General features: G+C 43.2%; 1 protein-coding gene across 1 annotated transcript in view; it reads left to right on the forward strand.

Annotated features, from left to right (window-relative positions):
• Positions 1-11,827, forward strand: part of TMPRSS12 (transmembrane serine protease 12) — a 33,893-nt gene that overhangs the window by 18,734 nt on the left and 3,332 nt on the right. The window contains exon 4 of the mRNA XM_006091585.3: positions 11,228-11,370. Coding sequence (XP_006091647.1) covers positions 11,228-11,370 — 143 coding nt within the window. The remainder of the gene's footprint in view (positions 1-11,227; positions 11,371-11,827) is intronic.

Consider the following 11,827-nt stretch of genomic DNA (forward strand, 5'->3'; position numbering starts at 1 on the left):
TATGTAGCCTGCAGAGGTCCCCCCTGAGGAGAGGGCAGGATCCCAGCCCCATACCCAGTTTCCTAGCCCAGACCACCAATGCTTAGAAGAGGAGTCCTCACAACTTTGGCTGTGAAAATCAACAGGAATTCTGTCCAGATGAGACCGAAGGCTGTGTGAGTTCCAGGTGTTTCTCTTAAAGGGCCAACACAAGGACTTGCTAGCTGACAGACTCACTCACTCTGAGCTCCAGTGCTGGGGCAGCATCTTTATACATATACTAGAGGCCCAGTGCACAAAATTCATGCACTGGTAGGGCTCCTAGTGGCTGCTGGCTGCCAGCCGGGTGCTCCCTCCCTTCCCCCGGCCAGCCTGCCTCCTGGTTGAACTCCTGGAAGAACTCTGGTCAAGGGGACAATTTGCATACTACACTTTTATTATATAGGATATATTTTTATTTATTTCAGAGAGGAAGGGAGAGGGAGCAAGAGATAGAAACATCAATGATGAGAGAGACTCATTGATCAGCCACCTCCTGCCTATCCCCAATTAAGGATCAAGCCAGCAACCTGGGCATGTGCCCTTGATCGGAATCAAACCTGGGACCCTTTAGTTCGCAGGCTGACAATCTATCCACTGAGCCAAACCAGCTAGGGCTGGGGCAGCATCTTGATAAGCATCTTGATAAGCATCAGGGATATACGGGTCTGGCTTCAAGGCAAGGGCTAGAGGAGCAGCTCTGGCCTAGACAGAAGTACTGGCAGGACTTATTGACCCTTTGTTGGGCCCTCCACACACACAGCCTGCAGGCACAGTCAAGGTGCCAAATCTGAGTCTCCATAAAACTAGCTAACCTTGTTTGGCCCACCTGCTGATTACCTGAGAACCTACCCCCCAAAACAGGCACAGGCCTGAACCTCTTCCAGTAGCTGTTCCTCACAAACAACCAGCCTTGGCTTGGGCTGAGGACTTCCCAAATCTGAAAGATCCACAAACCTCAAATAAGAAGTAGCTGGCTTCAGTAGGCTCTTGCAAAGCGGCCCCTGCCTGGCAGCCTGTCTTGTTTCACAGAATAGCCTCTCCCAGGCGCCTCCAGGCCCAGCACAGGAATCTACCAACCACAGATCACTTTGTAGTTGCTACCAGGTGGCCCCAAGATGGACACAGTCAGAGGCTGAGCTGAACCTGCATTAGCACCCCTCTCAAGAGCCCCCAGAACCAACACACCCAGTGATTGGCTTCAGATCACACCACACCACCACCCAATTAGCTCTGCAAACGACAAACCCAAAGGTTGGACTCAGCAGGCACAAGACCCCCAATACAGCAAATCATACTCTGTGGGGTCAGCTCTCACCCAACAACTTCTCTGTTGTAGTTATGGCCAACAGCAATCAAGGCTCAAGTACAACAGGAGGACACACACAACACACACAGGGGATTGACTACCTATAGCAATTATCTCAGAAGACCAGAGGGACTGTGCCATCTGGGTCCCACCTGCTACATAAGGCCACCCAGCCAAGACCGGGAGACATAGCAGATCTACCTAATATATAGAAACAAACACAGGGAGACAGCCAAAATGAGGAGACAAAGAAACATGTCCCAAATGAAAGAACAGAAAAAATTCTAGAAAAAGAATGAAATGATCCCTAGCTGATTTGGCTCAGTGGTTAGAATGTCAGCCTGTGGACTGAAGAGTCCTAGGTTTGATTCTGGTCAAGGGCAAGTGCCTCGGTTATGGGTTCGATTCCCAGTAAGAGGCATGCAGGAGGCAGCCAATCAATAATTCTCTCACATCACTGATGTTTCTATCTCTCCCTCCCTCTCCCTTCCTCTCTAAAATCAATAAAAATAGCCCTAGCTGGTTTGGCTCAGTGGATAGAGCATCGGCCTGTGGACTGAAAGGTCCCAGGTTCAATTACGGCCAAGGGCATATGCCTGGCTTGTGGGCTCGATCCCCAGTAGGGGGCGTGCAGGAGGCAGCTGATCAATGGTTCTTTCTCATCATTGATGTTTCTATCTCTCCCTCTCCCTTCCTCTCTGAAATCAATAAAATATATTTTAAAAAATAAAAATTTTAAAAAAATCAAATCAATAAAAATACATTTTTTAAAAAAGAATGAAATGAGTCTGGCCGTATGCTCAGTGGTTGACCATCGACCTATGAACCAGGAGGACATGGTTCAATTCCCAGTAAAGGTACATGCCTGGGTTATAGGCTCAATCTTCAGTAGGGGGATGCAAGAGGCAGTTGATTCCCTCTCATCATTTATGTTTTTATCTTTCTCTCTGTCTCTTCCTCCCTGAAATCAATAAAAATATATTTTAAAAAAGAGTAAAATGAAATAGAGTCAAAACACTATGAGGTACAGAGTTCAAAACACTGGATATAAGGATATTCAATGAACTTAAAAGAAGACTAGATGAACTCAGTGAGAATTTACACAAAGAGATGGAAACCATTTTTAAAAAATCAGAAATGAAGAATACAATAAATAAAATGAAAAATTCACTAGAGAGGATCAACAGACAGAGGTTTGAATCAGCAATTTGGAAGACAAGTTAGCAGAAATTCCCAATCAGAACAGCAAAAAGAGAAAAATGGGAATAGTTTAAGAGACCTCTGGGAAAACAAGTGTAATAACATTTACATCGTAAGGATACCAGAAGGAGAGGAGAGAGCAAGGCATTGAAAATCTATTTGAAGAAATAATGACTGAAAACTTCCCTAATCTGGTTAAGAAAATAAACATACAACTCCAGGGCATGCACAGCCTGAAACAAGATGAATCCAAAGAGACTCACACCAAAACACCATAATTAAAATTCCAAAGGTTAAAGACAAACAGAGAATCTTAAAAGCTGCACAAGAAAAGCAGTTTCCTACAGGGGAGTTCTCATCCAGCGGTTCTCAACCTGTGGGTCGCGACCCCTTCGGCAGTCGAACGACCCTTTCACAGGGGTTGCCTAAGACCATCCTGCATATCAGATATTTACATTATGATTCATAACTAGCAAAATTACAGTTATGAAGTAGCAACGAAAATAATTTTATGGTTGGGGGTCACAACATGAGGAACTGTTTTAAAGGGCCAGAAGGTTGAGAACCAATGATTAGACAGTCAAATGATATCTCAACAGAAACTTTGTAGCAAGAAGGGACTGGCACGAAATATTCAGAGTGATGAAAATCAAGTATCTACAAACAAGATTACCCAGCAGTCTTTTAGAATCTAAGGAGAATAAAGGCTATCATTTAGAATCGCAGGAGAGATAAAGAGCTTCCCAGATAATAAAAAGCTAAAGTTCACCACTACCAGATGAGTATTACAAAAAATATTACAGGGACTTAAAGAAGAAGAAAAGGTAAAAAATATGAATTATAAAATGGCAACAATCAATGTAAATGGATTAAATGTTCCAATAAAAGGACATAAGTTAGCTGAATAAATAAAAAAATAAGACCCATACATATGTTGCCTACAACAGACCCACTTCAGATCAAAAGACACGGAAAGTAAAGGAAAAAGATATTTCTGCAAATGGAAACAAACAAGCAATATATATATATATATATATATATATATATATATATATATATATCAGACAAAAATAGACTTTAAAACAGGGGTGGGGAAACTTTTCTTTTGCCAAGGACCATTTGGATATTTATAACATCATTCACTTGATATAATTCACTTAATGTAAATTTATGTTGTACCTGGTCGGTTGGCTCAGTGGTTGAGCATCGACCTATGAACCAGGAAGTCACCTGGCTTGATTCCCAGTCAGGGGCACATGCCAGGGTTGCAGGCTCGATCCCCAGTAGAGGGTGTGCAGGAGGCAACCAATCAATGATTCTCATTATTGATGTTTCTGTCTCTCTCTCCCTCTCCCTTTCTCTCTGAAATAAAATTTTTTTTTTAATTTAGGCAGTAGCAAGTGTTGGCAAGGATATGAAAAATTAGAGCCCACATTGCTAGTGGGAATATAAAATGATACAGCTGCATTGGAATACAGTTTGGCAGTTCCTCAGAAATTTAGACATACAGGCCTGACCGGTTTGGCTCAGTGGATAGAGCGTCGGCCTGCGGACTGAAGGGTCCCGGGTTCGATTCCAGTCAAGGGCATGTACGTTGGATGTGGGCACATCCCCACTGGGGAGTGTGCAGGAGGCAGCTGATCAATGTTTCTCTCTCATCGATGTTTCTAACTCTCTATTCCTCTCCCTTCCTCTCTGTAAAAAATCAATAAAATATATTTTAAAAAAATTTAGACATACAATTACCATACAACTCAGCAATTTCACATGTAGGAATATACCCAAGAGAAATGAAAACATGTTCACACAAAAACCCATACTCAGCTATTCATAGCAACATTATTCATACTAACAAAAAAATGAAAAAATGTAAATGTCCATCAATGATGAATAAACAAATTATATATTCAGACAATATTATCCAGCCATAAAAATAAATGAAGTACTGATACATGCTAAAACATTATACTAAGTAAAATAAGCCAGACACAAAGGCCCATATATTATATAATTCCATTTATATGAGAAAATGTCCAGAATAGGCAAATATAGAAGTGGGTCAATGGTTCAAATTAAACTATAATAAAATTAGACTATAAATCTATAACAGATAGATAGCTGGAAAATAGATAAAATACACTGAGATTAAATGCGAACTGAATAATAGTACTTACCAGTGTTAAATTTCCTGATCTTTTTTTTAATTAAATCTTTATTGTTCAGATTATTACATTTGTTCCTCTTTTTTTCCCCCATAACTCCCCTCCACCCAGTTCCCACCCACCATCCTCCCTCACTCCCCACCCACTGTCCTCATCCATAGGTGCACGAGTCTCTTCCCGCATCCACCACCAAGAATAGTCAATCCACTCCCTTTCTATGCCCCTGATTCTATTATAATCACCAGTTCATTCTGTTCATCAGATTATTCACTTGATTTTCAGATTCACTTGTTGATAGATGTGTATTGTTCAAAATTTGTATCTTTACCTTTTTCTTCTTCTTCCTCTTCTTAAAGGATACCTTTCAGCATTTCGTATAATACTGGTTTGGTGGTGATGAACTCCTTTAGCTTTTTCTTATCTGTGAAGCTCTTTATCTGACCTTCAATTCTGAATGATAGCTTTGCTGGATAAAGTAATCTTGGTTGTAGGTTTTTGGCATTCATCACTTTGAATATTTCTTTTTTTTTTTTTTAATCTTTATTGTTCAGATTATTACATTTGTTCCTCTTTTTTCCCCCCATAACTCCCCTCCTTCCAGCTCCCACCCCACCCTCCACCCTCACTCCCCACCCACTGAGTTCATCCATAGGTGCATGATTTTTGTCCAGTCACTTCCCGCATCTCCCACACCCCTTTTCCCCCAAGAATAGTCAGTCCATTCCCTTTCTATGTCCCTGATTCATTATAGTCACCAGTTCATTCTGTACATCAGGTTATTTATTCACTTGATTCTTAGATTCATTTGTTGATAGATGCATATTTGTTGTTCATAATTTGTATCTTTACCTTTTTCTTCTTCTTCCTCTTTTTAAAGGATACCTTTCAGCATTTCATATAATACTGGTTTGGCGGTGATGAACTCCTTTAGTTTTTCCTTATCTGTGAAGCTCTTTATCTGACCTTCAATTCTGAATGATAGCTTTGCTGGATAAAGTAATCTTGGTTGTAGGTTCTTGGTATTCAGCACTTTGAATATTTCTTGCCACTCCCTTCTGGCCTGCAAAGTTTCTGTTGAGAAATCAGCTGACATTCATATGGGTACTCCCTTGTAGGTAACTGACTTTCTTTCTCTTGCTGCTTTTAAGATTCTCTCTTTGTCTTTTGCTCTTGGCATTTTAATTATGATGTGTCTTGGTGTGGTCCTCTTTGGATTCCTTTTGTTTGGGGTTCTCTGCGCTTCCTGGACTTGTAAATCTATTTCTTTCACCAAGTGGGGGAAGTTTTCTGCCATTATTTCTTCAAATAGGTTTTCAATATCTTGCTCTCTCTCATCTTCTGGCACCCCTATTATTCTGATGTTGGTACGCTTGAAGCTGTCCCAGAGGTTCCTTACACTATCTTCGTATTTTTGGATTCTTTTTTCATTTTGCTTTTCTGGTTGGGTGTTTTTTGCTTCTTCATATTTCAAATCGTTGACTTGATTCTTGCAATCCTCTAGTCTGCTGTTGGGAGTCTGTATGATATTCTTATTTCAGTCAGTGTATGCTTAATTTATAGTTGGTTCTTTATCACAACATGGAGGGTCTCATTAGATTTCTTGTAGATCTCATTAAGTTTATCTGCAGTTTCTAGAAAATTATTGAAAGACCTTAAAAGTTTGGTTTTGAACTCTATATCCAGTAGTTTGCTTTCCTCCATTTCTGTCATTTGTGTCCTCTTTCTTTGTCTCCACATTTTTTATGCTTCCCTGTGTTGATAAAGTGATTTTCTGTGCTAAGTGTCCTATAGGGCCCAGTGGCTCAGCCTCCCCAATTACCTGAGGAGGGCACTCTTGGTGCACCCCCTTGTGGTCTTTGTGCACAGTCTTGTTGTAGTTAAGCCTTGATTGTTGTAGGTATCACTGGGAGGAATTGGCCTCCAGGCCAATTGGCTGTGAGAATCAGCTGTGTCTGCAGTGGGAAAATTTCTGTGCTGGAGACACCCCTCTGGGGCAAGATTTGCTTCAATGGGGCTTTGGTGCTCACTGAGTCTGCCCCCTGAGTGTGTCTTTTATGTTTCCAGGGAGGTGCAAACTGGATGGTCCCACTCTGACCTCTGGGCTTCCTGGCTCCTGGATCTCTAGGGAGGTGCTAATCTAGCCTTTGCCTGAGGCTATCCAGCAAAAGCCTCCCTGCAGGGCTTGGGCGGGGCAGGTCCCAAGGGATCAACAGGGCGGGGCTAGCAGTTATGGCTGCTCTCAGTCCTGCCCTCAGAGGCTTTGTTTCTCAATGTCCCCATAATCGATGCAAGCCCCTCAGAGAGAAAGCTGCCCTCGAGTTCCAACCGCTGCCACACAGTCCCGCTTCTCCTGTATGAGTCTGGGTCCCTAGAGACTCGCCCGGAACTGGAGCTCAGAGCCTGAGACTCCCTCCAGATTGAAAACAACAACCGCGCCCTCAGCCGCCAGCCCTCTCCGCATGCACCTCCGCACCTTAGTATTTTACTTCCGTACTGTGCCTCCTCTGAGTCTCAGTATACTTTTCTCTTTCCTTCTAGTTGTAGAATTTCCACTCAGCCAGCCTTCCTGTGGTTCTGGGTGATGTCTGTTCCATCTTTTAGTTGTATTTTTAAAGTGGTTGTTCGAGGCAGCAATCTCCGGTGTTTACCTATGCCGCCATCTTGGTTTCTCCAATTTCCTAATCTTGATAAAAGTACTATGGTTAATAAGGGCATGTCCTTTTCTTAACTAATGCACTCTAAACAATCGCTGCCGTTCACCCTCAAATGATTCAAAAAATTATAAACACACAGAGTGCAAATAATGCAAATGTGAGAAAAAACAACTGGTGAATCTCAGTAAAGGGTATTTAACAGTTCTTTATACTATTCTTGCTACTTTTCTATAATTTTAAAATAATAGCTAAATAAAAGTTGCAGAAACAGCCGAAACCGGTTTGGCTCAGTGGATAGAGCGTCGGCCTGCGGACTGAAGGGTCCCGGGTTCGATTTCGGTCAGGGGCATGTACCTGGGTTGCGGGCACGTCCCCGGTGGGAGATGTGCGGGAGGCAGCTGATCGATGTTTCTCTCCCATCGATGTTTCTGACTCTCTATCTCTCTCCCTTCCTCTCTGTAAAAAATCAATAAAATATATTTTAAAAAAAAGTTGCAGAAACAACTATAGATTAAAGAAACTAGGAGGTGGGCATATGACTGTTCACTGAGAAATTCTTTTATCTTTGCTTTATGATTAAAATTTTCATTTTAATGTTGGAAAAGTGAAGAGACATTAACATTTACAAAAATACCAAAATAATTAGGTAGGTAAAAACAAATCTAACAAAAGATTGTAGACCTTTTATGGGAAAAAAAATCCTAAACAATTTTTAAAAGACATTAAAAATACCTAAGTAAATGGAATGAAATACTTTATAGTTGAATAGGAAGACTGGGTATCATAAAGATGTCAATTCTATCTGCAAAACTGGAGAAAAAACAACCCCACCCAGGGAATGATAAACCTTAATGAGTTTTGAGACAATTATAAAGCTCATTCTAAAAGAACCAAGAATAGCCAACACAATCCTGTGGAAGAAAACTGATCTAAAGCTGTAGTAATGAGTCAGTGCTATATTTGTGCAAAGAAATTCTCAGTGACCAGTGGAATAGAACAGAAAGTCCAGACATCTGTTTCTGGGCTCCCTCTTATATTCACTTTGAAATCTCTTGTTTGTTTGTTTTTTAATATCACTGCACCAGGTTCATAAATTGGGTGGTAGGTTCCCAGGTGCTCATTTTATTATTACATGTTATCACTTACATGTTACATGTATTCTTTTATATGCAGCCAGTATTACTGGAAATTATTTTTAAATAAAGGGCAGAAATGTGACCAGCTTCCAGGAAGCCTCAACCCAGGAATCTGAATGCTCTGGGATATATTTTATTTCTGTTTCCAACTCCTATTCTCTCTGTATGTTGACTGTAGTTCCCCAGGCTGCCTGTCCTCAAAAGGCTGGAACTAGAGAGTTAGGCTGCTTTAGATTTATAGCGAAACAGTCATGTGACTAGGGTGAAACATTCTTCTCCAGCAGCCCCGGTTAAAAAAAAAAAAAAAAAAAAAAAAAAGCTGGATAAGGATTCCAGTTGGTCACCCTTGTACTAAATATAGTGAAGTCCAGACCAATCAGTGTCACCAGCAGAGAATGGGACAGCTGCCCACCTGCAGTCAAGGGGACAAAGTCCATTACCAGGAAAGCTGACAGGAAAGCTGAAGGAGAATGCGCACACAAAACACCCAGCTCCCGCAGGGGACAGCTGCACCTCCGAGACGGGCTGGTAGGATCCGGTGCTGCTGTTACAGCAGCTTTTCTACAGATAAATCTTTCCACAATCTGTCCTTTAGGTTCTTGGTGTGTTGTCCTGTATTTTCCTATTTTCTTGTGTAGCAAGGAACCACTTTATGTTCTGGAATGAGCGGAGAAGTTAGGGGAGTACGTAAATTAAAATCTATTTTATTTTCCTGTGCACCATCCTTCAAGACTTAGCATCATTGTAAAATTAAATAAAAGTATTCACAACTTACAACAGAAGAAAGATTGGCCTCAGGCTTTATGTCTTTAGTCCTTGACAATAGCTTTACTTTGTAAAATCAATAGATTCTATTGTAAGACCTTCAGGAGTACAGAGAGCAAAGACTGCAAAAATAACCTGAAATTTCTACTATCCTATCTAATAAAAGAGTAATATGCAAATTGACCATCACTCCAACACACAAGATGGCCACCACAAGATGACTGGCAGGGGAGGGCAGTTGGGGGCGATCATGCCTGCTGGGGAGGGGAGTTAGGGGTGATGCAGGGGAGGGAAGTTAGGGGTGACCAGGCCAGCAGGGGAGGACAGTTGGGGGGGACCCAGGCCTGCAGGGGAGGGAAGTTGGGGGGAATCAGGCCTGCAGGGGAGGGCAGTTGGGGGTGACCAGGCCAGCATGGGAAGGCAGTTAGGCGTCGATCAGGCTGGCAGGCAGAAGCAGTTAAGGGCAATCAGGCAGGCAGGCGAGTGGTTGGGAGGCTGCAGTCCTGGATTGTGAGAGGGATCTCCGACTGCCCGTTTAGGTCCGATCCCACCAGGGCAGTCGGACATCCCTCGAGGGGTCCCAGATTGGAGAAAGTGCAAGCTGGGCTGAGGGACCCCCCCCACCTGCATGAATTTCGTGCACCGGGCCTCTAGTCTAGAGATAACGGTCATTAACATTTTGGTGAATGTTCTTCCACAGTCTTCCTAGGCATACATACATACATACATACATTGATACAATCCTATCTAATAAAAGACAAAAAGGGTAATTAACTGTACCTCCGCTACGCTTCCCATTGGCTAATCAGGGTGATATGCAAATTAACTGCCAACAAAGATGGCGGTTAATTTGCATACGTAGGCACAATGATGGGAGGCAAAAGGGGAAGGGCGGAAGAAGCTGCCTGCTGCTGATGGTGATCGAAACCCAGGCAGCAGGCAAGAGCCGGGTGGCAGGGCAAAGGCAGAGAACCCGGGCCACCTTTGCCCTGCACGAACTATGCAGCTGATCAAAACCCAGGTAGCAGGCAAGAGCCGGGTGGCAGGGCAAAGGCAGAGAACCCGGGCCACCTTTGCCCTGCGCGAACTATGCAGCCAGGAGAGGGGTGCCGGGCCTCTGGGAGCAGGATGGGAACTTCCCGGGGTTTGCGTCAGGCAGCCGGGAGCGGGGCCAGAACTTCTGCCGCGTTGCTATGGCAACGCGGCAGAAGTTCCCGCCCCGTAGCTGCTTGCTCATTCACTTACTCGCTCATTCATTCACTCATTCACTCACTCATTATTCACTCACTCAGCAAACCCTCTCAGGTCTCTGGCACCAGGCCAGGCATGAAGTTGAAGCAGGATAAGACAGAGCTATGTCCTCAAGATGTTAGTAATTCAGTAGGGTAAAGCAGGCACATGAACGAGGCAGTTGTATGCACAGATGCACTGTACTGGGTTCGGTGAGGGCTGTAAGTAACGCCAACTTTGTTCTCTTGATAAAATGGGGCTTCGGGAGCCAGGCTGCCCCAAGCCTGTAGGCCTGTGCCTAGGCCAGGAGTGGCCAGGATCTCGGAACATGACAGAGGGTGCAGGTCGGGCTGAGGGGTCTGGCCCCACCCCTCACCCCCTCACCCCCGAGTGCACAAATTTTTGTGCACCGGGCTACTAGTCCTATATAATAAAAGGCTAATATGCAAATTGTCCCCTCGATTGGGAGTTCGATCAGGAATTCAACCAGGAGTTCGACCAAGGGGCAGGGCCAGTTGGCCAACCACCCGCAGTCCCTCCCCCTGGCCAGTCCAGCCAATTGGCCTGATCAGGTGGGAGAAGTGGACCCCACCTGCACATGAATTCATGCACCGGGCCTCTAGTTTTACATAATTGTTGAATCAGTCACTTTGGAAAGAAAACCTATTCAACATGAAAATTTTATATCACTGTCAAAATGCCTGCTCTCCAAAATCACTTATTGGTGCTTTTTGTTTGTTTGTTTGTCAATAGGTAATTCTACAAGAATGTTACAGGAAGCACAAGTGCATTATATTTCTCGAAAAGTTTGTAATTCTGATAAGAGTTATGGGAATATAATTCCTATAACTTCATTTTGTGCAGGTGATGAAGATGGAATTTTTGATACTTGCAGGGTAAGACCAAATAATTTTCCTTAGAAATATTTTCTAAAGCCAGAGGGAACTTGAACAAGGCCTTTGATCACTTTCTGGTAAAGCCTTTTTTTTTAATAATAATTTTAGAGAGATGAAGGAAGATACAGAGAGACACACAGAGAGGGAAAAACAATGACTTGTTGTGCATTCATTGGTTGATTCTTGTATGTGCCATGACCTGGGTTTGAACCCACAACCTTGGCTTATTGGGACAATGCTCTAACCAACTGAGCTACCCAGCCAAGGCTGGTGATGTCTTAATTATCAATTTTTGCCCTTGGCGGTGAGACCCGGAGGTGTTTCAGGGTTCATCAGGGCACATGGTTTTGGGTCCCGGTATGGGGTGTGCAGGGAGGCAGTCCATCAGGGTTTTTTTCTCTCCCACTCCTCTCAAAAAACCTTTTAGCCTAACTGGGGTGGGTTCAGTGGGTTAAGC

The sequence above is a fragment of the Myotis lucifugus genome, unplaced genomic scaffold (assembly GCF_000147115.1).
Source record: "Myotis lucifugus unplaced genomic scaffold, Myoluc2.0 scaffold_91, whole genome shotgun sequence".
NCBI classification, from domain to species: Eukaryota; Metazoa; Chordata; class Mammalia; order Chiroptera; family Vespertilionidae; genus Myotis; species Myotis lucifugus.